The 23399-nt window shown below is 39.7% G+C and overlaps 1 protein-coding gene across 4 annotated transcripts in view; it reads right to left on the reverse strand.

The window, feature by feature from the left end:
- sbno2b (strawberry notch homolog 2b) overlaps nucleotides 1-23399 on the reverse strand; it is a 152623-nt gene that overhangs the window by 45990 nt on the left and 83234 nt on the right. For all 4 annotated transcript variants that reach the window (XM_078555941.1, XM_078555940.1, XM_078555939.1 and 1 more), the window contains 9 exons: nucleotides 19084-19161; nucleotides 18228-18324; nucleotides 16753-16913; nucleotides 13818-13951; nucleotides 13125-13215; nucleotides 11925-12068; nucleotides 10245-10380; nucleotides 7099-7204; nucleotides 1191-1344 (listed from right to left, as the gene is read on the reverse strand). In XM_078555941.1, the coding sequence (XP_078412067.1) occupies nucleotides 1191-1344; nucleotides 7099-7204; nucleotides 10245-10380; nucleotides 11925-12068; nucleotides 13125-13215; nucleotides 13818-13951; nucleotides 16753-16913; nucleotides 18228-18324; nucleotides 19084-19161 (1101 nt within the window). The remainder of the gene's footprint in view (nucleotides 1-1190; nucleotides 1345-7098; nucleotides 7205-10244; nucleotides 10381-11924; nucleotides 12069-13124; nucleotides 13216-13817; nucleotides 13952-16752; nucleotides 16914-18227; nucleotides 18325-19083; nucleotides 19162-23399) is intronic.

Raw genomic sequence — 23399 nt, forward strand, 5'->3', positions numbered from 1 at the left:
TCTATATCCCGTTGTATCCTTTGACAATCCTCTTCACTATCTGCAACTACTCTAACCTTAGTGTTGTCTGCAAACTTACTAATTAGCCCAGTTACATTTTCCTCCAAATCATTTATGTATACCACAAACAGTAAAGGTCCCAGCACTGATCCCTGTGGAACTCCACTAGTCACAGCTCTCCATTCAGAAAAGCACCCTTCCACTCCTACCCTCTGTCTTCTTTGACCAAGCCAATTCTGTATCCATCCTGCCAGCTCACCTCTGATCCCATGCGACTTTACCTTCTGTACCAGTCTGCCATGAGGGACCTTGTCAAAGGCCTTACTGAAATCCATGTATATAACATCCACTGCCCATCCATTGTCGATCATCTTTGTCATTTCCTCGAAAAACTCGATCAAGTTAGTGAGACACGACCTCCCCTTCACAAAACCATGCTGCCCCTCACTAATATGCCCATTTGCTTCCAAATGGTAGTAAATCCTGTCACGAAGAATCTTCGCCAATAATTTCCCTACCACTGACGTAAGGCTCACCGGCCTGTAATTTCCTGGATTATCCCTGCTACCCTTCTTAAACAATGGAACAACATTGGCCATTCTCCAGTCCTCTGGGACCTCACCTGTAGCCAGTGAGAATACAAAGATTTCTGTCAAGGCCCCAGCAATCTCCTCCCTTGCCTCCCTCAGTACTCTGGGGTAGATCCCATCTGGCCCTGGGGACTTATCCACCTTAATATTCTTCAAGACGCCTAACACCTCTTTTTTGATCTCAACATGATCCAGGCTATCTACACACTCTCCCCTAGACAAATCGACTGCTAAGTCCTTCTCTTTGGTGAATACTGATGAGAAGTATTCATTTAGTATCTCTCCCATTTCTTCTGGCTCCACACACAGATTCCCACCTCTGTCCCTGAGTGGGCCTACCCTTTCCCTGGCTACCCATCCCATTTCTCATCCCATTTCAAATTAAGTTTTTAAAGGCTCTGCTCCAGTAGTTTACTGATCACACAGGGAAGGTGAAAATTACCCCTATAGTGGTTTAAGTTTTGGTAAACACATGGTGTTTCAAGAAAATATTATAACACACTTTACCCTTACAGGTTACTTGACAAAATGTTTTCTAAGGTGTTTAATTTGCAAAATCAAAAATAATGGAATATTGGTGAAATAAGTGGAACTCCTTACCAGCACAGCTGCTTTGTTGTATACAAGTTGGAAACTGTGATCAAGAGGTATTTCTTCTATTCTGAATGTTACTCCAGCAAAGCTTAGTTGCCTAGCAATATACATGCCACTAACTTTCATATCCATAGCAACAATTTCCATAGCACCCACACCACTAAAACAAGGAAAATAGAACCAAATTATAAGATGTTAGTCAAAAATCACTGTCATTTTGTATCGAAAATCAAATTATTTTATTTGGTACCCACAGTACAGCATCACAACAGTAACTGCACTTCAAAAACATACTTAATTAGCTGCAAGGTGCTTCCAGCTGTCAGGTGGTCATGAAAACCCTAAGGTAAATGCAAGTCTTTCTTTCCTTTCTTGAATGGTAAATGGTATTGGTAATATGAAAGGTTGACAAAGACATTAAAATACTACATAACACTTCTTAGGTTCACTCCTGTGAGAACTGTGGTGCAAGTATGGAATTGCTCGTTCTACTTCTAAAACAAAATGGGCTGATTACCATTGGAGAGGTGATTGTTTTTAAATTGCTTTCGTCTTCAAACCAATTTGGGCCTTTGGTAGTTCCCCTTTTGGAGCTGCAGTATGCTATTCTAGTGTCCACCTCCGTACTGGTAGGGGCACCTTGATTTGGAATGCAAAGTGGTAGACAGAATGCCTGGCCTACCACACTTCCAACCCCTTGCTCGGGCCATGGAAATTTTAGCTTTATACATTAATTGGTAATAATAGCCTGTGGTAATTCAAAGCTGTAATATATTAATTAGTAATTGACATAACATGTAGTAATTACTTCTTCAAAGCTGTAAGAACGTTGAGTTTTTCTCCCCAGTATTTTTAAAGTGTATTAAAACCTACAAAATAATATAACTTGTTAAGTTTACTTTCAAAACCATGGTGTGTTTTGCCAAAATGACCTTTTCAGTAAGATAAAACAGACCCTGCTTCAAATTAGAATAATGTGTAGGCAGATGACTTTCATTCAGGTTAGATCGACTTCTCATTTAGTTGCATAAAAATGCATCGCCTTACTAAGGCAGAGCACAAACCTTCCCACAAATGTGTGGCTGAAACACATGTGTCATAACAGCTATAGCTCAGTGCTAGCATTCATGCCTCTGAGTCAGGAACTTCTGTGTTTGCTTCCCATTCCAGAGAAGCAAATAACTTAGGCTGACATTTCAGTGCAGTACTGAGAGAGGCACTTCATTGTCAGAGGCATTGGGTGGAATTTTATGGCTGCTGCATTGTGGCATGGTGGGGCGGGGGCATAAAATGCGGTGAGCCATTCAAAAGTCCATTGACTTCAGCAGGACCGTAAAATCTCGCCAGGGTAAAATTCCACCCATTGTGTTCTGAATGAGATGTTAGAAGATCCTATGGCCCTGTTTGAAGAAGAGCAGGAGAGTTCTCTCCAGTGTCCTGGCAAATATTAATCCGTAGCACTTAAATAAATTATCAGGTTATTACCTCACTGCTCTTTGTAGGACCTTGTTGTGCATAAATTGGCTGTCACATTTCCTATATTACAACAATGACTACGGGCAGAAAATTACACTTGGCGTGCATGTGGGTGCGTGCCTGACACGCCGGAGTGATAAATAAAGTGCGTTGACGTTGGCCGAGTGTGCCAACGTCAACGCGCACTCTCGCAATAGTTCGGTGGGCGGGCGTACACCGGAGCCAGAGGCGTGTCTGCCGACAATTAAAAGGCCTATTAAGGCCATTAAGTTAACAATTGTACTGAATTTTTCACTGCCTGTTCAACCCAACGGTTGACAGGCAGGCGAAAAGGCCAAGCGGCCTTTACATTTTTTAGGAAACCTCATCCACGGGTGGGATGAGGTTTCCAAAATCAAATACAAATAAAATAAAAATTTAACGCTTGAATTAAAAACAGTCCCTGCTCATGTGACAGAGTCACACGAGGGGACACGTTTTATGACATTTTTATTTCCTTTTTTCAAAAACAGCATTTCATCTCCCCGAGGTATCTCCGTGCCCCAGGGAGATTAAAGCACTCTTTCGCATGCATGCGGGAACTGCGCGCTAGGCCCGCTCTCCCTCCTCCTCCCGCCCGCACAGGCAGTGCTCAGTGCTGCTGCTCGCGATCCACGCAGGGCAGGCCTTAATTGGCTGTCAAGTGGTTTGGGACATTCTGCATCAAGAGGTTGTGAAAGTTTCTATATAACAATTAGAACAAGTAATATTTGGTCTCCATTTGGGGTTGACTGAAACCCATTCATAGAACTGTAGAGCGTTACAGCATGGAAAAATGTCAGCCATTGTCTTTTCACCAAAGTTTTTCCTCCACATAAACCACGTAACCTAACCCCACTCTCCTTGCTCCAAAAGTACCTCATTAGCTGTAAAGTGCTTTGGAATGTCCTGAAGCCATGGAAGGTGCTAAATAAATACAAGTTTTTTCTTCTAAAATATTTTTTTTCTCACTTACCCTATAATTGCTTTTGGGTTGATCTTAAATTTATGCTCCCTTGTTACTGTCTCATCGACCAATAGACAGAATTTATCACTATTCACCTTATCATAACTCTCAATAATCTTGAAGATTTCCATCGGGTCACCACTCAACATTTCCAACTCTAGTGAACAAAGCCGTAACTTCTCAAGTACAGGTACAGTGTCTCAAAACGGCAAACTGGGGACCGAGTCTGTGCCGGATTTCGGATCTTGTTGGTTTTCCAGTCGGGCAGTTTGGGCTGGGTTAAGGGTCACTCGAACCGCTTGAAACGCGGGAAACGACAGATGCTCAAAGCCGATAGCTAATCGGCACGCCACCATGCTAATGCAGCACCTAGCACACTGTACCTGTACCTAACATAACTGCAACTCCTCATTCCTGGTAACATCCTTGTGTATCTACATGAAACCATTTCTGGTACTTTTATGACTTTCCTATAATGGAATGTCTCAAACGCTATACAATACTTACCACATACTCTCTGTTTCTCTACTCCATTTAAAATCTAACTGTTCAATGTGCCCTTTCTTTTTTAACTTCCAAAACATACTGACATTCTTCTACATTGAGTTGCAACTGCCAATCCTCCTAGCTTTCTTTGTCAGCCTGTAGCCTTTCTTAATGTATACTACAATTCACATTACCTGCAATTTGATGTCTTAGTAAATTTTGTTATTGTTCTCTCAAGTCCTAAATTCAGATCATTCATCTATTCAAAACTAAGTCCAAAATGAGTAACACAGAATGTACAAAATGTAGGGCGTCAATCTGCATGTGATCAGTCTAGTGCAGTGCACTGGAAATTACTCCTACTGCACCAACATGCAGTCTCCCACATCAAACAGAACTCATATTCAAAAAGGAGCATTCAAACCGATATGATGTTCTGATGAAAGGTCATCGTACTATAATGCAATGTTTCTCCCTCCACAGATGCTGCTTGACATGCTGAGCATTTCCAGCATTTTGTTTTTTTTTTACATAGAATATACAGCCCTTCAGGCCAACTAGTCTGTGCTCATATGATTACTTGTGACATTTTATCAATTTCTTTTTAAACATTCCAGTATCCAATCAATTATTAAGTCTGGAATAAGGTGGTGCCGGACGGTGGGGAGTTTGAATTTCCCTTAAAAGCTTTGGAGCAGGACAATCATGATTTTAGATCAGGATGTATGAATGGGGCCTTAAAAATTCGAAGGGCAGAACTTTTCATCCCGCGGGTGGGTGGGCGTGCGCCCGATCCGAACGGGAGTGAAATAGTGCATGATGGCTTTGGGCGAGTGTCCCAACATCATCGCGCACTCTTTCGGTCGGCGGCGGGTGCGCGAGAAGCATCAGCGCACCCACCGACAGTTAAGAGGCCTATTAAGGCCCTTAAGTAATTAATTAAGTTGCATTTTTCCCTACCCGCTCAACTATTTGGTTGGGGGGGGCAGACGAATAGGCCTTTGCATTTTTAACGAAACCTCACCCACAGGCCAGGTGAGGTTTCCAACGCTTTCTAAAAAAGACAATAAAAATTTAACATCCATTTTTACATGCCCCTCTTTATCAGACTAAGTCATACATGGGGACATGTTTATATCATATGTAAAAAGTTCATTTTTCATTTTAAAATCCTTCCGCTCCCTGGGGCAGCTCTGCGTGCCTTCAGGGAGTTGTCAGTGCGCACTGCCCCTCGCATGCACACACTTCAGCGCTTGCGCTCCTCCCACCCTGGCAGCGCTGAGGACCTTGGCGCGCCTTTCACACTGGCCAGCCGTTAGTTGGCTAGCCAGCTTGAAATAGTGGTCAGAACCTGATCGCTGGTGATGGTCGGTCTCACGGCCGTTCCTGGGCTCGCCCGCCTGATGAGGGCAAAATCCTCCCCAAAGTGCTAAATCACAGTGTGCAATAAATGATAACACTGCATAGCTAGTAGCATGGCCAGGTTAAATCTGGGGGGTGTGAAATCACAAGGGACAATTTTATTCGATTTATGCTTAGGATGTAGGTGACACTAAAGCTCTCTGCCCCTTTTTGACATTCCTTAAACCTAACTTGTTGGCCAATCTTTTGACTTATCCCTAATAACAATCTTGTGAAGTGCCATGGGACAGTTCACTACTTTAAAAGATGCTATAAAAGTGCAAATTATTTTGTTTATTGCCTGTTCTTATTTGTCTTTATTAACGGTGGCCCTTCTCCTTGACCTGCCGCAGCTCGTGACGCTGCTCTCACTGTGACATTAAGTCAGGAATTCCTGGATGTTTATCCAATAATGATGATGGAATCATGATATATGGCTCTGGTAAGATGGTTTGAGACCTGGAGGTCATGGTGCTCTCAATGTCGTCACTTGTCCTTCTCAGTGGTCCTCCCTTTTCCAAAAGGAAATAAGGTGGGTAAAAAATGGGTTGCTGATTCTCTATCACCTGACTTGTGCAATCGTCAGAAGTGACGAGTTTTTAAATCAGCAGTATTTTAATTTTGTACACCTTCCACATCGTTCAGAGAATGATAAATGAAATTTGATGTGAAATTTACCTGATCCTTTATAAGCCATGTGCCTGGTATAACAATGAAGAAATTGAGCCTTGAAGTCTGTTGTGGATTTTAGGGGACAAATACTTAACCCATTCATATGGCATTCATAGAACAATAAAATAGTACAGCACAGAAGCAAGCCATTCAGCCCATTGAATTGCATCAGCTTTTTCAAAGAACAAATCCTTTAGTGCCACTTTCCCATTATTTCCCAATGTTTCTGCAACTTTTTTTCTTTGAAGTGTTTATCCAATTTCCCTTTGAAAGTTAATGTTGAAACTGTATTTACCACTCCATCAGGCAGTGCATTCCAAATCTTAGCGCTGAGTTACATGAAAAAAATTCTTCATGTTGCCGCTGGTCCAAAGCCAATGACCTTAAATCTGTTCCCTATGGTTTTCAAACGGTCAGGCATTGGAAACAGTTTTTCTGTATTTTCTCCACCTAAGCCATTCATGATTGTAGAAGTCATCCCTCAACCGTCAAACCATTTTAGTAGATCTCTTCTCCAACCTCTCCATAGCCTTCACGTCCTTCCAAAGGTGTGGTGCCCAGAATTGGACATAATACATCAGATGAGACCAAACTAGTGTTTTCTATGGATTTAGCATAACTTCCCAGCTTTTGTACTCTATGACACTATAAAACCCAGGATCACATAAGTTTTATTAATTGCTTTATTAACCCATCATGTCACCGTCAAAGATTTATGCACAAACAACCCAGGACTCTCTTTTCTTGCACTCCCTTTCCTCTGTCCATTACTCTGAAGCAGGTGTTAAGCCTAATTTAATTGGACTAACAGCTCCTCTAAAGGCATAACCAATTGTTGCCAATAGTAGTTTCAAAGCTTTACTACTTCTCTTTAAGGTTTAAATGTAGACTCACCGTTTCTCAATAGCATGAAGGAAATCCTCAAACTGGCGGAAGGGTGTGCCTTCTCCCCAAATACCTAAACGACACATGTAAGCCATGTTCTTTGGTTCTGAGGCACCTTTATATTTAAAATAAAAAGTATTCTAAGCAACTTGAGTGGAAACATTTTGCAACAAGTAATAAAGATTCCAGACACATGAAGCCATAATGTTGAAACTGTATTTACCACTCCATCAGGCAGTGCATTCCAAATCTTACCACTGAGTTGCCATTTTTCTCTGTACTGCATGCCAACATTTAAAGAAAAATTATTTCATGGGATGTTGGCATTACTGGCAAGTCTAGCATTTGTTGCCAGTCACTAATTGCCCTTGAACTCAGTGGCTTGAAAGGCCATTTTTCAGAAGGCAGTTAAAAGTCAATCACATTACTGTGGATCTGGAGTCACATGTAGGCCAGACCAGGTAAGGATGTCAGATTTCCCTCCCTAAAGGCCATTAGTGAACCAGGTGGATTTTTACAACAAAAAATGATAGTTTCATGGTCACCATTACTGAGACTAGCTTTCAATTCCATTTATTGGATTTAAATTCCACTTGCTGCCTTGGTGGGGTTTGAGCCCAGGTTCCCACAGCATTAGCCAAGGCCTCTGAATTATTAGTCCAGTGGCATTACCATTATGCCACCATCTCCCCGTGACATATAAAGCCACGAATGTTTAAAGGCATAAGCTGAAGGAGTAGTGAACAATGTGATGGATAATCAATATTCAAATATTTTTGGCAATAAAACAGTGAATTTCTAAAAATATGTTTTGATGCTGATAATTTTGTGCCAAAGGCTAATGCAACTTTATCATGAGATAATATCAGCTTTAGTTGAAGGAGGAAAAAAAAAATCATAAATGCATTAACATATTCATTACAAAATCACTCAGATTATTTCCCATTGGCTTCAGTTTTGTTAAGGCCCCTTGGACGCCACACTCAGGCAATGATGTCAAAGGTAAGCACTCTCACCTCACCTCTGGAATTCACCTCTTTTTTTCTAGACTACAATGAGGTCTGGAGCCTAGAGACCCTGGCAAAATGCAAATGTGTATCAGTGAGCAGGTTATTACTGACTAGGTGCTGCTTGATAGAATTGTCTACGATACCTTCCATCACTTTTGCTGATGATTGAGAATGGGCCAATGGGGTGGTAACTAGCTAGATTAGATTTGTCCTGCCTTTTGTGGACAGGACCTACTTAGGCAATTTTCCACATTGTCGGTTAGATGAAAATATTGTGCTGCATTGGAAAAGCTGCTTCTACTCTGTTCCAACAATATTTTAACCCCTTACTTTGGAAGCATGATATACACACCAGCCATAAACATTTGTACAGAATCATGAACAAGTTTCCATTAATGACTAAAACTCACTAGGAACTGGGAAGACACTCAAAAGTCAAATTTCTTGTAAGATCTTGTAAGGTAGCAGAGAATCTTCCATCCCATTAGTCTAAGCTGAATTCAAATACAATTTGCTCAAGTTAAAGGACAATAGGCGAACCCCACTGCACAGTCCACCCTATAAATTATTGCTTTATACTGTAGGCAAAGACGACACTATTATTTTGTCAAAGATGAATAGCTACAGGCATGCACAGCACCAGTTCTGTGTCACTTGAGATGTAGTCATTTCCTAATATATGAGTGTGAATCAAGGGATTGACATTATTGGTTATAATTCTGTAGGGGGAAGTCATTAAATATGGGATAAGCTATACATTTTAATATGATGCATCTTATTTAAACTTGATTATTTGCTTTTTTTAAAAAAAGAAATCATATTTTAATATTAAATCAATCTGCCTCAATCCATCAGACAGGTATAATTTCTGCACTGTATTTGCACTGTACTATGTGGTGCCTTGGTAAGTGAATCAGCTTGTAGCTTGGTGCAAACTCACAGCTGCAGCATCTTTATATTGCCCAAATCAATGATAATTTTTCTTCTGGCTGATTAGGAGGGGCAATTAACAGCACTGTGGATATACCTACACCATATGGACTGCAGAGGTTCAAGAAGGCAGTTCACCACCGCCTTCTCCAGGGCAATTAGGGATGGGAAATAAATGCTGGCCTAGTCAGCAACACCCACATCCCATGAACAAATAATAATAAAAATCTCTACTTTTCACTTATTTGGGAAGAAAATTTGTTCAAAGTTTGCTTTTGAAAAGTATTTCACAAACATTTACAGGTTGCCTGAGGTAATATCACAGTACTATCAATTCTGCTGTTAATAATTCCAGTAAAAAAAACTGTCAATTTAATCATTACGAATAGTAACAGAAATATATAATAACCCAGACACTGGTGCAGACAAGCCAGTGTCTATCGGTGCTGGTCCCCAGCTCAGATAAATCAGGAGGCTTTGTGGCAGGAAGGGTATCTGGCTCTAAAACCACCTGCCAAATCCAAAAATGATGGTTGATATGAAGGTAATCAACCAGCATTGTGGCGACCCCGTGTAACATAGGAAAAGCCGAAAAAGGAAGCAGGAAGAAAGTAACAGAAGCATAAACTCCATGGATAATAGTAATGTCAGAATTTGCTGGGATAAATTAATTTAATAACTCTCCATTTTAATTAATTCAGGGTGAAGATTTGTATTAATTAAAAAATTAATATGGGGGGGGGGGGGTGAACTAATTTGCATAGCACCGCTATGGCACTATGCAGACTTCATCAATTCTTTGGGGCAGACAGCTTGCAGGCACTCAATGTTATTAATGGAGAAAGCCACACAGTTAGCAGCCCGCGAGACTACAATGACACGCTACAAGCGGTGCTATGTGAATGAATTTCTTTCCCCCGTCCCATGTATTATTATGTTTTGATGCTGTAAAATGCTGTACAATGTTGGTATATAGTTAGTTAGCACTCCAAACAATTGATAGCCCAGTCAACACAGGGTTATTGTTAGGTCTTTTTAAAATTGAGAAAACGCCAACGCACAGCTAGTTATTTCAGGAAAGAGGAACAGTCTTATTAAAATTATACTGAAGAGTCTTAATGTACTAATAACACAACACACTTACACTAATACATTGCCTTCAGTGTCTACCGCACACACAAAAAAAAAACACTTTTTAAAAGGATAGATCCATACCTGTGGCACTTGCATAGACAACTCTCGCAAATGGTAGTCTATTTTGCAGCTCTAGGACAGCCAGGCCTGTTTTGGTGGATTTGGTACTGCCATTCACACAGACATTTTTTGCTTTGTGACATTCATCAAACACAATCTAAGAGGCAAAAGTAGTCAAGGAAAGTACAGAAGATCCAAAGAATTGTTGTTTCAATGATCAGAAAGGCAGAGGGAAAAAAAAGGGCTTGTATTTATTTAGCACTTTTTCATATATCTTAGAAAAGCCTCAAAACACTTTCAGTGAGATGATCTGAAGTGATATACATTAGCAACTAGGTATTCATTCTGCACAGCGAGGTCCCACAAATGCAATGAGATTAATTTATCTTTTTGGTACATCATTGACAACAGCTTGTGTTTGCCTCAACATCAACAGAATCATAATAGCTGATGAACCTGTTGAGTTCACACTCATTTACCGCAAAGACATTGCTCTTGGCCACAGAATCCTCTATCGAATTGGATTTGAAAGTTCAGTGTTGTTCCCACTTAGAAACCACTTTCAAGCTTGCCTTGACAAAGCCAAGCTTTGAAAGAGCTTTGCTTAAAGTAAGTTTTTCCCACTAAGTGACAAATAATCATAACTGATCGATTTTGTCTCCTGCAGCCAGGGGCAGAGTATTACGCTTGGTGTGCAGGGGCGCATGCTCAACACGCCTGAGCATAAAATGATGCGCGATGACATCGGGCATGCGTCCCAACGTCATTGTGCAGTCTCGCAATTTCGATCAGTGGGCGCACACCAGAGTTGGCCAGAGGCGTGCTGGCCGACAATTAAAAGGCCTATTAAGGCCATTAACTATCTAACTAAATTCAAATTTACGCTGCCCGTCTAACCTAACAATTGGTGGGCAGGGGAAAAGGCCAAGCGGCCTTTACATTTTTTAGGAAACCTCATCCACGAGCAGGGTGAGATTTCCTAAAGCAAATAAACATCAAATAAAAACTTTATTTTTGAATTAAATATGTCCCAGTTCATGTCACAGAGTCACATGAGGGGACATGTTTCATTAAATTTTTATTCTCTTTTTTTTTTTTACACACAGCGCTTCAATCTCCCTGAGGCAGCGCCATGCCTCAGGGAGATTGAAGCGCTCTTTCTCGTGTATGTGTGAACTGCGCTTTAGTCCTGGCTCTCCCTCCATCCCCCACCCGCAAAGGCAGCGCTCAGCGCTGCCGCTCGGGATCCACGCAGGGCGGGCCTTAATTGGCCCCCACTGAGCACCCCCGCCAAGAGCAAAATCCTGCCTCAGGTTATCCTAGCCTGATTCTATCATATATGCAGATATGGTAAATAATCCTTTCCAAGTTGCCTACCTTAATGGTCATCTGTTTTTGAAGCATGAAAGATCATCCAGTCATCATCAGTGCTAATGTTCTTGAATTATAAACAATCTATTGTAGCATTTCAGAGGACAAATAATGCCAAAAATGCACATTTATTTTATAAATTGTACCTGCAACATATTTCAATTTGATCGATGATCTTTTTTGAAAGAAAGCCTAAGATTATTTTGTGAACTTTACTAATCTTATAACTTCAAATCATATTGAAAGCTTGTTTACTTAACATGTCAGTAGTGTACTGCTTCAATGTAATTTAATTATTAATCACTCAGAAGTTGAACTATTAAAGGATACAACACCATCAAACTGCTCTCCGCACCAGTCCAGAATCTGTTTTAGCCTTGTTCTGTGTTGACCACCAGCTTGACTTTCACCAATCAGTGCAGAGTAGGTTGCAAACAAAACACCTTCAGAAGTAGCTGTATCACCATACTTTATCTGTTACCAATTTAAAAAATCACATTGTAATGCATAAAAGAAAGAAAGATTTGCATTTATAAAGCTCCTTTCACATCCTCAGGATGTCCCAAGAGTGCTTTACAGTCAATTAAATACTTCTGAGGTGTCGTCGCTGTTGTAATGTCAGAAACGCAGCGACCAATTTTCGCACAGCAAGTTTCCACAAACAATTATAAAGATCAAATAATCTACTTTTAGTAATGGTGATCGAGGGATGAATATTGGCCAGGAAACTTGGGATAATTCCAGTGCTCTTTTTCAAAACAGGGCTGTGGGATCTTTTACATACACTTGAGAGTATATACCTTGGTTTAATGCCTCATCTGAAAGACGCCATTTCCAGCAGTGCAGTGTTCTCTCGATACTGCACTCGGGTGTCAGCCTAGATTTTTGAGCTTAAGTCTGGGGAGTGGAACTTGAACCTTGTACCTTCTGGCTCATAAACAATGATGCTACCTACTGAGCCACAGCTGACACTCACGCTACCAATTAAAAAAGCACACTGTGATGAACATAGATAATATAAATAACATGCTTTATAATAAGTATCTTCGATTTAATTAGGTGCATAACGCAGGGACAGAAGATAAATCAGAGGTTAAGTCATGCTGGCTGATCTTTCACATTGTTGGTGGACAGGCCAACCACTGCAGGGTGTCTTTCAGCCCTTTTAGCCAGGGGAAAATTTTTAATCTAACCTGCCTAGAAGTTGATAAGATTTGTTCAGGTGCCTGTTTTATACACCACCAATTTTACTTCCCAATGATGTCAAGGGAAATTAAAATCAGGTGGTGTGCGAACCTGTTGCCATGTGGGTTCAGTTAAAATCAGGCCCACTGTGTGTGCTCTTGGTGAACTAAGGGAAGGTCAATAAATTTTAAAAAGTACTTTGCATTCTCAATGACAAAAAGCCTATTTCTAATGTTACATAACTTCTTCAAATATTCTGCGATGATAATTCAAAACAGACCTGGAACTTTAATTTATTACTTTTGATTCTACAAAAATACCCCATGTTGGATTGATCTTCCGTACCTTGTTGAGAGCATGCACTGGAATCTTTTCAGCGTCTATATCTTTAAGGTCACGTTCAGCATCGTATTTCAGATCATTGGAGACACTAAACCTATAACATGATAATATTGAATCCGATCAACACAGCGTTTGGTATACATTTCAACAATAATTTTAATTAGCTTCAATTTTTTTAATAATCTACATTTGTCATCCAGCATTTTATTTATTTATTTCCCATGCACATATAGATATCACAAACAGTATTTCCAGGCACTGGATGCACAGAAACAGGAAACGGTCATTCAGTTTATTCCACCATTCAGCTAGATTTCTAAGCATGTTTTGTGTCACTAGCTACGGGGTGTAAAACTCCTGTGTGATTATGGTATTCTCTCAGTGAAATGATAAGGTAAAAGAATGGGGCATTCCATGAATGACATGCCATAAAACAGCTTAATTCTCTTCAAAATGAACTCTGACTCGAGATGTATCAGCTGTGGTGTGTAAACCGCCCCATCATTCATATTTTTACATATTGTAAAAACAAGGAAATAATTAACACACTGGTTTAACTTTTACAGCTTAACCAAAATAACTTTATAATAGGGGATCAAATTTTAGGTTCTAGCTCCTAGAGTTCAATCATATCGTTATTTTCAAAAATAAAGAAAGGTCACTTTTGCACACATGCTGTAATTACTTTATGCTTACCACAATGACTTCTTTCTGCCCTTTATGTAATTTTCATAAATAATACCAGCCACAGTTCTTCCCTTTCCAACACCAGCCCCATCACCGATAAGAAACCCTGCACGATGGTTATTTTCCAACAGGATTTCATGTTGCTAAAAAGATACGAAAGAAATACGATTTTTTTTACATCACACAGTAATAACCCAATGATACATACACTAGTATTTAAATAAGCCCTCCCAATGGCTCAATGGATAAATGCACTACCAAATGTGGTAGAGTCATACAGATGACTTGGTCCGAGATTTTCTTCCTACTGAACATGAATTAACTGATCTTAGTCAGAATAGCAATCGGGGTATTGCAATCTGTAGTAACATAAGCCAGTATTTTCACCCCGATTGCTATCCAGTGCTTTTGCTAGGAATCATGCATGGGTGGATGTTGTGAGTGACAGGATCAGGCTTGGCTATGATATCTCTGTGGTTGAATTGCCAGGCAAAACTCACAGTCAAGGTGCACACATGAGGATTGCCTACTTGGTCCAGGTACCAGTGGGATGCTGGCACTTGTTGAACCATATCCCAACATGAGTTAGTGCCTTCGGAGAAAAATGAAAAAACAATAAAGTTACTCTTCAGAGCAACCACTGCATAATTGCTGCATTTTAAAGATTATGCCATCAATATCATTTTAAAAATAAAATTAATTTTAAAAATGATGTACTCGAATACTGTATTGTTTAAGTGAAAGCTAATGACATCAGCAGGCTACTGGTTTGGTGGATTTATCATGCCAAATTATTTTTTATTCATTCACGGGATGTGGGCATCACTGGTTAGGCCAGCATCTATTGCCCATCCCTACTTGCCCTTGAGAAGGTGGTGGTGAGCTGCCTTCTTGAATTGTTGCAGTCCATGTGGTGTAGGTACATCCACAGTGCTGTTAGGGAGGGAGTTCCATGATGTTGACCCAACAACAGTGAAGGAACGGCGATATATTTCCAAATCAGGATGGTGAGTGGCTTGGAGGGGGATTTCCAGGTGGCAGTTTCCCGTGCGTCTGCTGCCCTTGTCCTTCTAGATGGTAGAGGTCACTGGTGTGGAAAGTGCTATCTAAAGATCCTTGGTGAGTTCCTGCAGTGCTTCTTGTAGATGGTATACACTGCTGCCACTCACTGTGTGTCGGTAGTGGGGGGAGTGAATGTTTGTGGATGTGGTGCCAATCAAATGGGCTGCTTTGTCCTGGATGGTGTCAAGCTTCTTGAGTGTTGTTGGAGCAGCACTCATCCAGGAAGTAGAATAAATTAACCCAAAGCTATACTCACAATATCACTGAAGTACCCAAAGTTAGTGACTGAATTTATTGAAGGTAAATTAATTCTACTGCAATTAATTTTTGCACCGTCTCCCGATCAGTTACACTAACAATTTAATTGCGTTTGCAGTTAAAAAAAAGACTAAAATAAACACTGGCGGTAAATTTTCAACTTCCCGCCTGGATGTAAAATTGCTGTTGCAGATTGGCTGTCCTTTACAGAAACTACATGACTTTCATTTCCTTAATTTATTTCTTCATGGGATGTGGGGGGTTGCTAGCAAAGCCAGCATTTGCCTAACACTAGGGGTCACTGTATAAAAATAAGGGGTTATGAAAACAGGGATGAGGCAAAATTTTTTGTCTCAGAGGGTTGAATGTCTTTGGAACTCTTCCTGAAAAAGTGGTGGAAGCAGAGTCTTTAAATATTTTTAGGGCGGTGGTGGAGAGGTTCCTGGTAAGCAAGGGGTGATAGGTTATCGGGGCTAGGTGGCATGCAGATTTGAGGTTCCTATCAGATCAGCCACGATCTTATTAAACAGCGAGCAAGCTCGAAGGGCCAAATGGCCTATCCTGCTCCTTGTTCCTTTGTTTGTATGTTTCGTTGCCCATCCCTAACTGCCCTTGAACTGAGTGGCTTGGTAGGCCATTAAGTTAAGAGTCAACCACATTCCTGAGGGTCTGGAGTCACATTTAGACCAGACCAGTTAAGGATGGTAGATTTCCTTCCTTAAAGAACATTAGTGAACCAGATGGGTTATTACAATAATCAAGGATAGTCTCAGAAATGGTGACCACAAGACTAAAATTCAATTCCAGATCTTATTAATTGAATTTAAATTCCACCAGCTACTGTGATAGAATTTGAACTTGTATCCCCAGAACATTAGCCTGGTCCAGTGATATTACCACCATGCTACCAACACCCCCTAATTTCCATTGAATCCAAAGTGCACTCCAGTTTTATGCCTCAGTGGCATGCTGAAAACTTGCCACTAGAAGTGTTTTCACCTGCATTATCTTTAAATGGAGGTCCTGGAGCAGAGTGCCTTTTCCAAAAGGTGAACAAGGAAATTTAAAATTACACACACACACACAACTCTTGGCAACAAATTCCATTCTAAATGAGGCCGCAAAAAGTTGCTTTATTGTTTTTATTGCTGGCTGTTCTGCAAGTCTTTTGCATGAAACATCATTAAGAGCTTGTCATTGATAAACTGCAAAATATAATTAAATAAATTAGCTAATAAGGGAGCTGGCAGCAGAAATAATTAACAGGAAAGCTGCGAGACTGTTGGAAAAAACCCAAATGATTCGCTAATATTCTTCAGGGAAGGGAACTAGACACTCCTACGCATGATTTTAGTTGAACATTATATGCCTGACTTATAATTTAGTACTTTAAAAACTGCAATTGCAACAAAGCAAGGAGAAGGCCCAGCACCGTCTTAGGACAACTAGGAATGGTAATAAGTGTGGCCTTACCAGGGTCACCTATATACTGGGAATAAATATATAAATAATCATGTTTGAATCATATTTTAGTTTGACAATTTTATATTTTATCAATGTAAAACCACAGCACATCCACAATGTTCTTATAGCTAATCCAAGGAAAAGCAGTAAATAAATATACCTGACATGCATAAATGATTGCTTCTAGTTGTAGTGCAGACAGAGAACCATTTGAAATTGTTACTTCAGGAAGGCAAAGGGTGTATCTGATGTTTGGAGGTGGCACACTTGACAAAGTACTTGTTTCAACCACTTTGTCTGGATGGCTATTTCCAATTTTAGCTGCATATGAAAATATTTTATCATAGTTATTTCCGTTTTTAAAACAATCAAACAGCGGTCAAATTCAATAATATGTCAATTTAATAGCAGGATTATTAAAGGTAAGTTTCTGAGTTGGCAACAATAATTTACGTTTGTACATTTAGTAAGTTTCTGGAAGTAGAAAAATGCTAACAAGGCACAAATATAGAACGAGGGGGTTCCAGAGAACAGTAAAATAGTTGTTAAAAGAGTGGTCATTGATGATGGTGCAGAGAACAAGGAGTTAAACTAACATTAGAAGAATGGAACAGATTGATAGGAAAGCATGGATGGATTTATAAGAAAGCTCAGGTAGAGTGGGGCAAAACCATGATCTTAAAGTAGGGACAATCATTTTAACATTTCTTGGAGTATGGGAAGTTAGCATGGTTCATGAAGGACAGTAATGGTGGAGGTGTGCATGGCATTCCAGATGACTTATATTTTATGAAATGTGGAAGTAAGGAAGCTATTGGAAAAATCAAGTATTGAGGAAACCAGGGCATGGGTGAGGTTTTGGCAGCAGAAGGGGAGGTGGGGTGAAAACTGGCAGTTCAGCAGAAGACGGTGATGTCCGATAAAGGATTAGACATGGGGTAGGAAGCTAAGCTTAGAGCTGAACAATATGTAAGGGATTCACACGTTTGGATACTATTCTTAAATGGGAGTAGGGAATTTGATGAAGCTGAGTGTCTGAGAGTTTGCGGAAATCAAATCAACGGATTTTGATAATGTCAATATTAATTTGGAGGATTTAATGGTTCATTCAGGTCTTAATGTCAAATAAGCAATTAGAGAAAGTGACAAAAGCCTTGAGGTCAATGGAAGGAGTAAGAAAGGAGGAGCTAAATGTCATCCATGTAGAAGTGAAAAAAACTGACCCAATGTCTCTACAGGATATCGCCTAAGAGAATCATAAATAATCAAGAGCAGGGGGACAAGGATAAAGCCATTGCCTACTACAGAGATGGATGAGAGGAGACAGGAGAAGCTGTTGGAAGCAATGTAAAAACCATGATGTGAACAGATAGGAATGAAATCGTGGAACAATGCCACATAGGTAGATTAGGAAAGAGATGTTCAAAGAAGGGCAGTAGTTAACATATAAAACTAATATCATACAACACTGTCACTAAATTACTATTTTCAGAACATCTTAATTTTATCCCTAAGAATAAATTTCATGACCTCTTCTTTGGGGGAACAGAGTGGTTGGTGACAAAACATCATAACTGCAAGTACTTCACAAATCTACTATGATAAATTACCCCACAGCAATTTGTCATCACATACATTTGGAAGGTACATATTCTGCATATGTTTCTGCATGTCCCAATTCTTCTGGTTCCTCATCATCAGCTTCTTCCTCCTCTTCTGGTTGTGGTGGAGTCTGTAAGAGCATCAGAAGTGTCAGGGCCACTCAAATGTGGAAAATCTTACTGTGATACTGCAAAATTTGTTTTATTTGCTTTCATATTAATATGTCACACTTTGAACATTTTGTTCACTGGCAGCTTTAAAGCATGAGGGACATGTGTCAAATATAACAATTGTATTATTTCAACTGTAACGCTCTTAAATAATATGGCTTTTTAAATTTAAAAAAATCATCTCCAGGGCACGCAGGTAAGATTGTTCAAAAAGTCTGCCATTAAAATACTTATCAGTATGGCTTTCAACATTCAAATAACAAAGTCCAGTTTGGGGAGCAGTTTCGGACATGGCCTAGTGTAAGCCTGAGTTATCCCCATCAAACGGTCAAAACAGGCACTGATTTACAATGTAGATCGGAGTTTGCTGCAATGTCTGCAGTCATGCTGTGTCTTTCACCTTCCAGAGATGTGAAAATTGATCATATCTACCTTCCTATGTTCCGAAATGGTTTAAAAGAGTCCATTCTTTCCAGGGTAGCTTGAAACCTGGTAGTTCTAATGTGGGGAACAATCTTTGCAACAATCTGGCCAATTCTATGAAAAATAGATCACCAAGGAAAATCTAATCCAATCTCTGTTAATGGATGCCTCTTACTAGGTTTCTAGAAATTGTGGAAAAATATATATTTTTAGTAAACTAAAACTTCTTGAAAGATTCGCAATACCCAATATAACACACTTGGAATGTGGATGCAAGCTAATGACAGCAAAATTACCTGAAAGGGATGAGCCGGTCCATTGTTGATTTGCAGGTGATTTGAAAATGGCAGGCCTAGTGAAAACGTACGTGCAAGCTGTGAAACACAAACAGGCAGGAATCAGTTTTGAAATAGCTAACCAAAATAATAACCCAAACATACTGAAAAGCTATTTCATATATGAATTCCTTCCAAAAAAAATGGGATAAGCAAGATCTCCTAGGTCAATTTTGCTGGGAAAAAAGGGTTTATGTGAATATAGGTTCAAAACTGGGTCAGTTTTAACTGAGATACTCTCCATGAACATATATTTTTCCAACACTCACTGCCTCAATCTCACATGAAGAAAGGTCTAGGATGAAGCAAGGTTTAGGAAAGCATCTGGCACCTTTATAACTATATCCCAGTAAAAGCCAACTCATTCGGGAGAGAACGAGGGCAATTCTATTTCTGTGAAGTTCTCTTTAGTGATTCACTCATATATATGCAACAAAAGAAAAGCATTTATATTGTGAATGGCCCCAGCTCTCTCTACTGACAAGAGCAATGTGTAAACATCTGAAAAGCAAGCAAAGGGGAGGAACACAGGAACAAGAGTTTAGCCCAATGAGCATGCTCCAGCATTCCATTAGATCAGGAATAATCTGCATCATAACACCATCTATGTGCTATAATTGACCTAGCCTCAAAAACACTTTGGCAGAGAGAGCTCCAGATTTCCACCACCATTGAGTTAATAAGGTGCTTCCTGACATCGCCTGAACAGCCTAGCTCTAATTTTCAGTTTATACCCCCCTGTTCTGGACTCTCCCATCAGAGGTAATAGTTTCTCTCTGTGTACCCTATAAAATTCCTTTAACCATCTTAAAAAACTCAATTAGATCACCCCTCAATCTTCTATATTCAAGGGAATGCATGACTACTGTATGTAACCTATCCTCATAATTCAACCCTTTTAGCACCTGTATTGGGGGGAAAGGAGAAGAAATATGTAAATACCTTGAAAACGAAAATATTCTTACACACTTTAACTTCAACTGATTCAAAGTGATATAATAGTAACACGTGCCACTTAATTTTTTTTACAGCATCCTACACTGTGCATTACTCTCCTTTTGAGAGTAATGCCAAGTAAGTCACTCTAAAACCTCTAGCAATTCTCTCCATTAACTATTTTGCTACCAATCTTTTCTCCAGTTATCTTTCCTTGCCCTCTGCCAAATGGTACAGCTCAGATTTGGAACTCACTTTGTGAAATTGCGATTTTCACTCTCCAACATCCTTCATCAATACGGCAATGTGTATCACTTGAGACATCATTTAGATTTTTCACTCTTGGTAATATGCTAGGGCTATGATATTTAAAAATTAACAAAAAAGCCAGCTTAAGAAAGCCAATAAGTAAAGTCTTCAGATGTGACCAAAAACCTGAGTAATAGAATCACAACAACTTGGTGCCTTTAATGTATTAAAACATCACAATGTGCTTCATAAGAGCATCGTAAAATAATATATGACACCAAGCTACATAGGGAGAAATCAGATTGATGACTAAAAACTTAGTCAAAGAGGTAGGTTTAGAGGAGTGACTTAAAGGATGAAAGTGAGGTAGAGAGGTTATTGCAGAGTTTAGGCCTAGGAACCAAAGGTATGGCCTCCAATGGTGGAATGATTAATATCGGGGATAGTCAAGAGGCCACAATTAGCAGGTATCAGAACAGAAGAAACATGAGCAAGAATATGAATAAGCCACATGGCCCCTCAAATTTGCTCCACCATTCAATATGATTATAGTTAATTTCAACTCCACTTTCCTGGCTGTTTCCAATAATCCTCGACTCCCCCCTATAATTCAAGAATCTGTCTTATCTCAGCCTTGAATATATTCAACTCCACAGCTCTCTGGGGTAGCGAATTCTAAAGACTCATGACCATCAGAGAAGGCATAAATGGGTGACTCTTTATTATGAAACTACGTTCCTTGTTCTAGATCCCCCCATGAAGGGAACCATCCTCTCAGCACCTACTCTGTCAAGCCCCCTCAGAATCTTATGTATTTCAATAAGGTTGCCTCTCATTCCTCTAAATTCCAATGAGTATAGGCCCAACTTGCTTAAATGTCCCTCATAAGACAACACCTTCATCCCAGGAATCAACCTAGTGAACTTTCTCAAAACTGCCTTCAATGCAAGTATATTCACCTTCTTAAATAAGGAGGCCAAAACTGTATGCACTACTCTTGGCATGGTCTTACCAAAGCCCTCTGCAGTTGCAGCAAGACTTCCATGCTTTTATACGCCATCACACTTGCAATAAAGGCTAACATTCTGTTTGCCTTGCTAATTACTTGGTGTACCAGCATGCTAATCTTTTGCTTTTCATATAAGAGGTGGTGGTGGCATAGTGGTATTATCACTGGACTAGTATTCCAGAGATCCTGGGTAATGCTCTGGGGACCTGGGTTCAAATCCCACCACAGCAAATGATGAAATTTGAATTCAATATATTAAAAAAAATCTGGAATTGATAATGACTGTGAACCAGATGGTTTACTAATGCCCTTTAGGGAAGGAAATTCACCGTTTAGTGTCATTAGTTTGCCTTGTACTTTTTCTCTACTGTTAAGGCTTGTTTTAAGTTCCTCCCTTTTGCCTCCTGATTTTCTGCTGTTACTGGGATGCTTTTAGTATCTTCAACCAACCATGAGGATAGTTACAAAATATTTGTTCAAAGTCTGCCATTTCCTTGTTCCCCATTATTAATTCCCCAGTCTCACCCTCTGAGGGACCAATGTTTGCTTTAGTTACTCTCTTCCTTTATATAAACTTGTAGAAGCTCTAACTGTGTTTTTATATTTATTGCTAGTTTACCCTCAATCTATTTTCTCCCTCTGTTTATTTTTAGTCATCCTTGATTACTTTTTAAAGTTTTCCCAATCTTCTCATCTACCACTAATCTTTGCAACACTGTATTCCTTTTCTTTCAATTTGATGCCATCCTTAACTCCCTTAGTTACACGAACGGTTCATCCTTCTTGTACAATCTTCCTTTCTCAACGGAATACATATTTGTTGAGAATTATGAAATATCTCTTCAAAAGTCACCCGCGATTATTGCAGTATCTTTCTTACTGCTCTCCATTATTACTTGATTTATAGTTTTTTGCAGAGGGCTGTGGTGTTGGATGAGATTACAGAGTTAGGGAGGGGCGAGGACATGGAGAGATTAGACAACAAGGATGAGAATTTTAAAATCAAGATGTTGCTTGATCAGGAGCCAATGTAGGTCAGTGAGCACAGAAGTGATAGGTGAATAGGACTTGATGCAAATTAAGACATGGCTGGCGGAATTTTGGATGAGTTTACGGAGGGTAGAAATGTGGGAGGCCAGCCAGGAATTTGGAATAGGGACCTAAAACAAAAAGGCCTGCTGTTCAAATGCAACCTTTACCCCAGTAGATGGAACCCTATATATAGCTGCACCAATGCCATTAAAACTTGCAGAAGATCTCTGGGGTCAAACAAAATAGCTGGGCCATGCCCAGCTGTTAAAAACACACAGATAAAGTGCCATTTCAAGGTCTTGGATAAATTGAAGAACCTCACAGTTAAGTACAGATGGAAGGTTTACATTGACTTGATTTAAAGCATCGGAATGTACTTTAATTTAAAATTGTCCAGTACATCAGTGTTTTATAGCTGACTACACTAATACTGAGAAAAAACACATGAGTTGACATAATGTTCTGTTATTTCTACAAACTAAATCTGATAATGGTGAATGGAAAAAGATGATCACTATTAAAAAATCATTTTCTTTCTCTGCAAGCCTTTTAAAGGAGACAATTAGTACTTATAAGGGAAAGTACTTCCAGCATATAGTAATTACCCCACTATATTGCCTACTGTAAACGCCTACATGTAAGAAAGGCTGATCTGGAACTCCGAGAAGACTAAGATTTTTGTAATAGCAGGGAGATTTTCCTTTAAATTATAAGATCTTATCGATATTTGTATAAGGCTCTGACACGAACAATATAATTTACAAGCAAGATGCCTTTCTTTAAGGGCACATTAACTTGTAATCTTCTCCTTTTCTGGTACAGCTGGGCTACATAACTCCTACAGCAAAAAGCATAGTTGGGAAATTTGCTTCCAAAGCCTCTTTAGTTGGCTTGATAGATCTTAAGGGCATAAGGGTTTCCACCACCGAGTCTTAAAAGAAATAAGTAAGAAAATTGCAGTGCACAATTGCTGAAACCTTCTATATGCAGAAATTGCAACTTTGGATTGAAAAATTGCAAATTGCAAGAAAGGAGGGAGAAACCAAGTAAT

Source organism: Cetorhinus maximus, chromosome 13 (assembly GCF_964194155.1).
Source record: "Cetorhinus maximus chromosome 13, sCetMax3.hap1.1, whole genome shotgun sequence".
Lineage (NCBI taxonomy): Eukaryota > Metazoa > Chordata > Chondrichthyes > Lamniformes > Cetorhinidae > Cetorhinus > Cetorhinus maximus.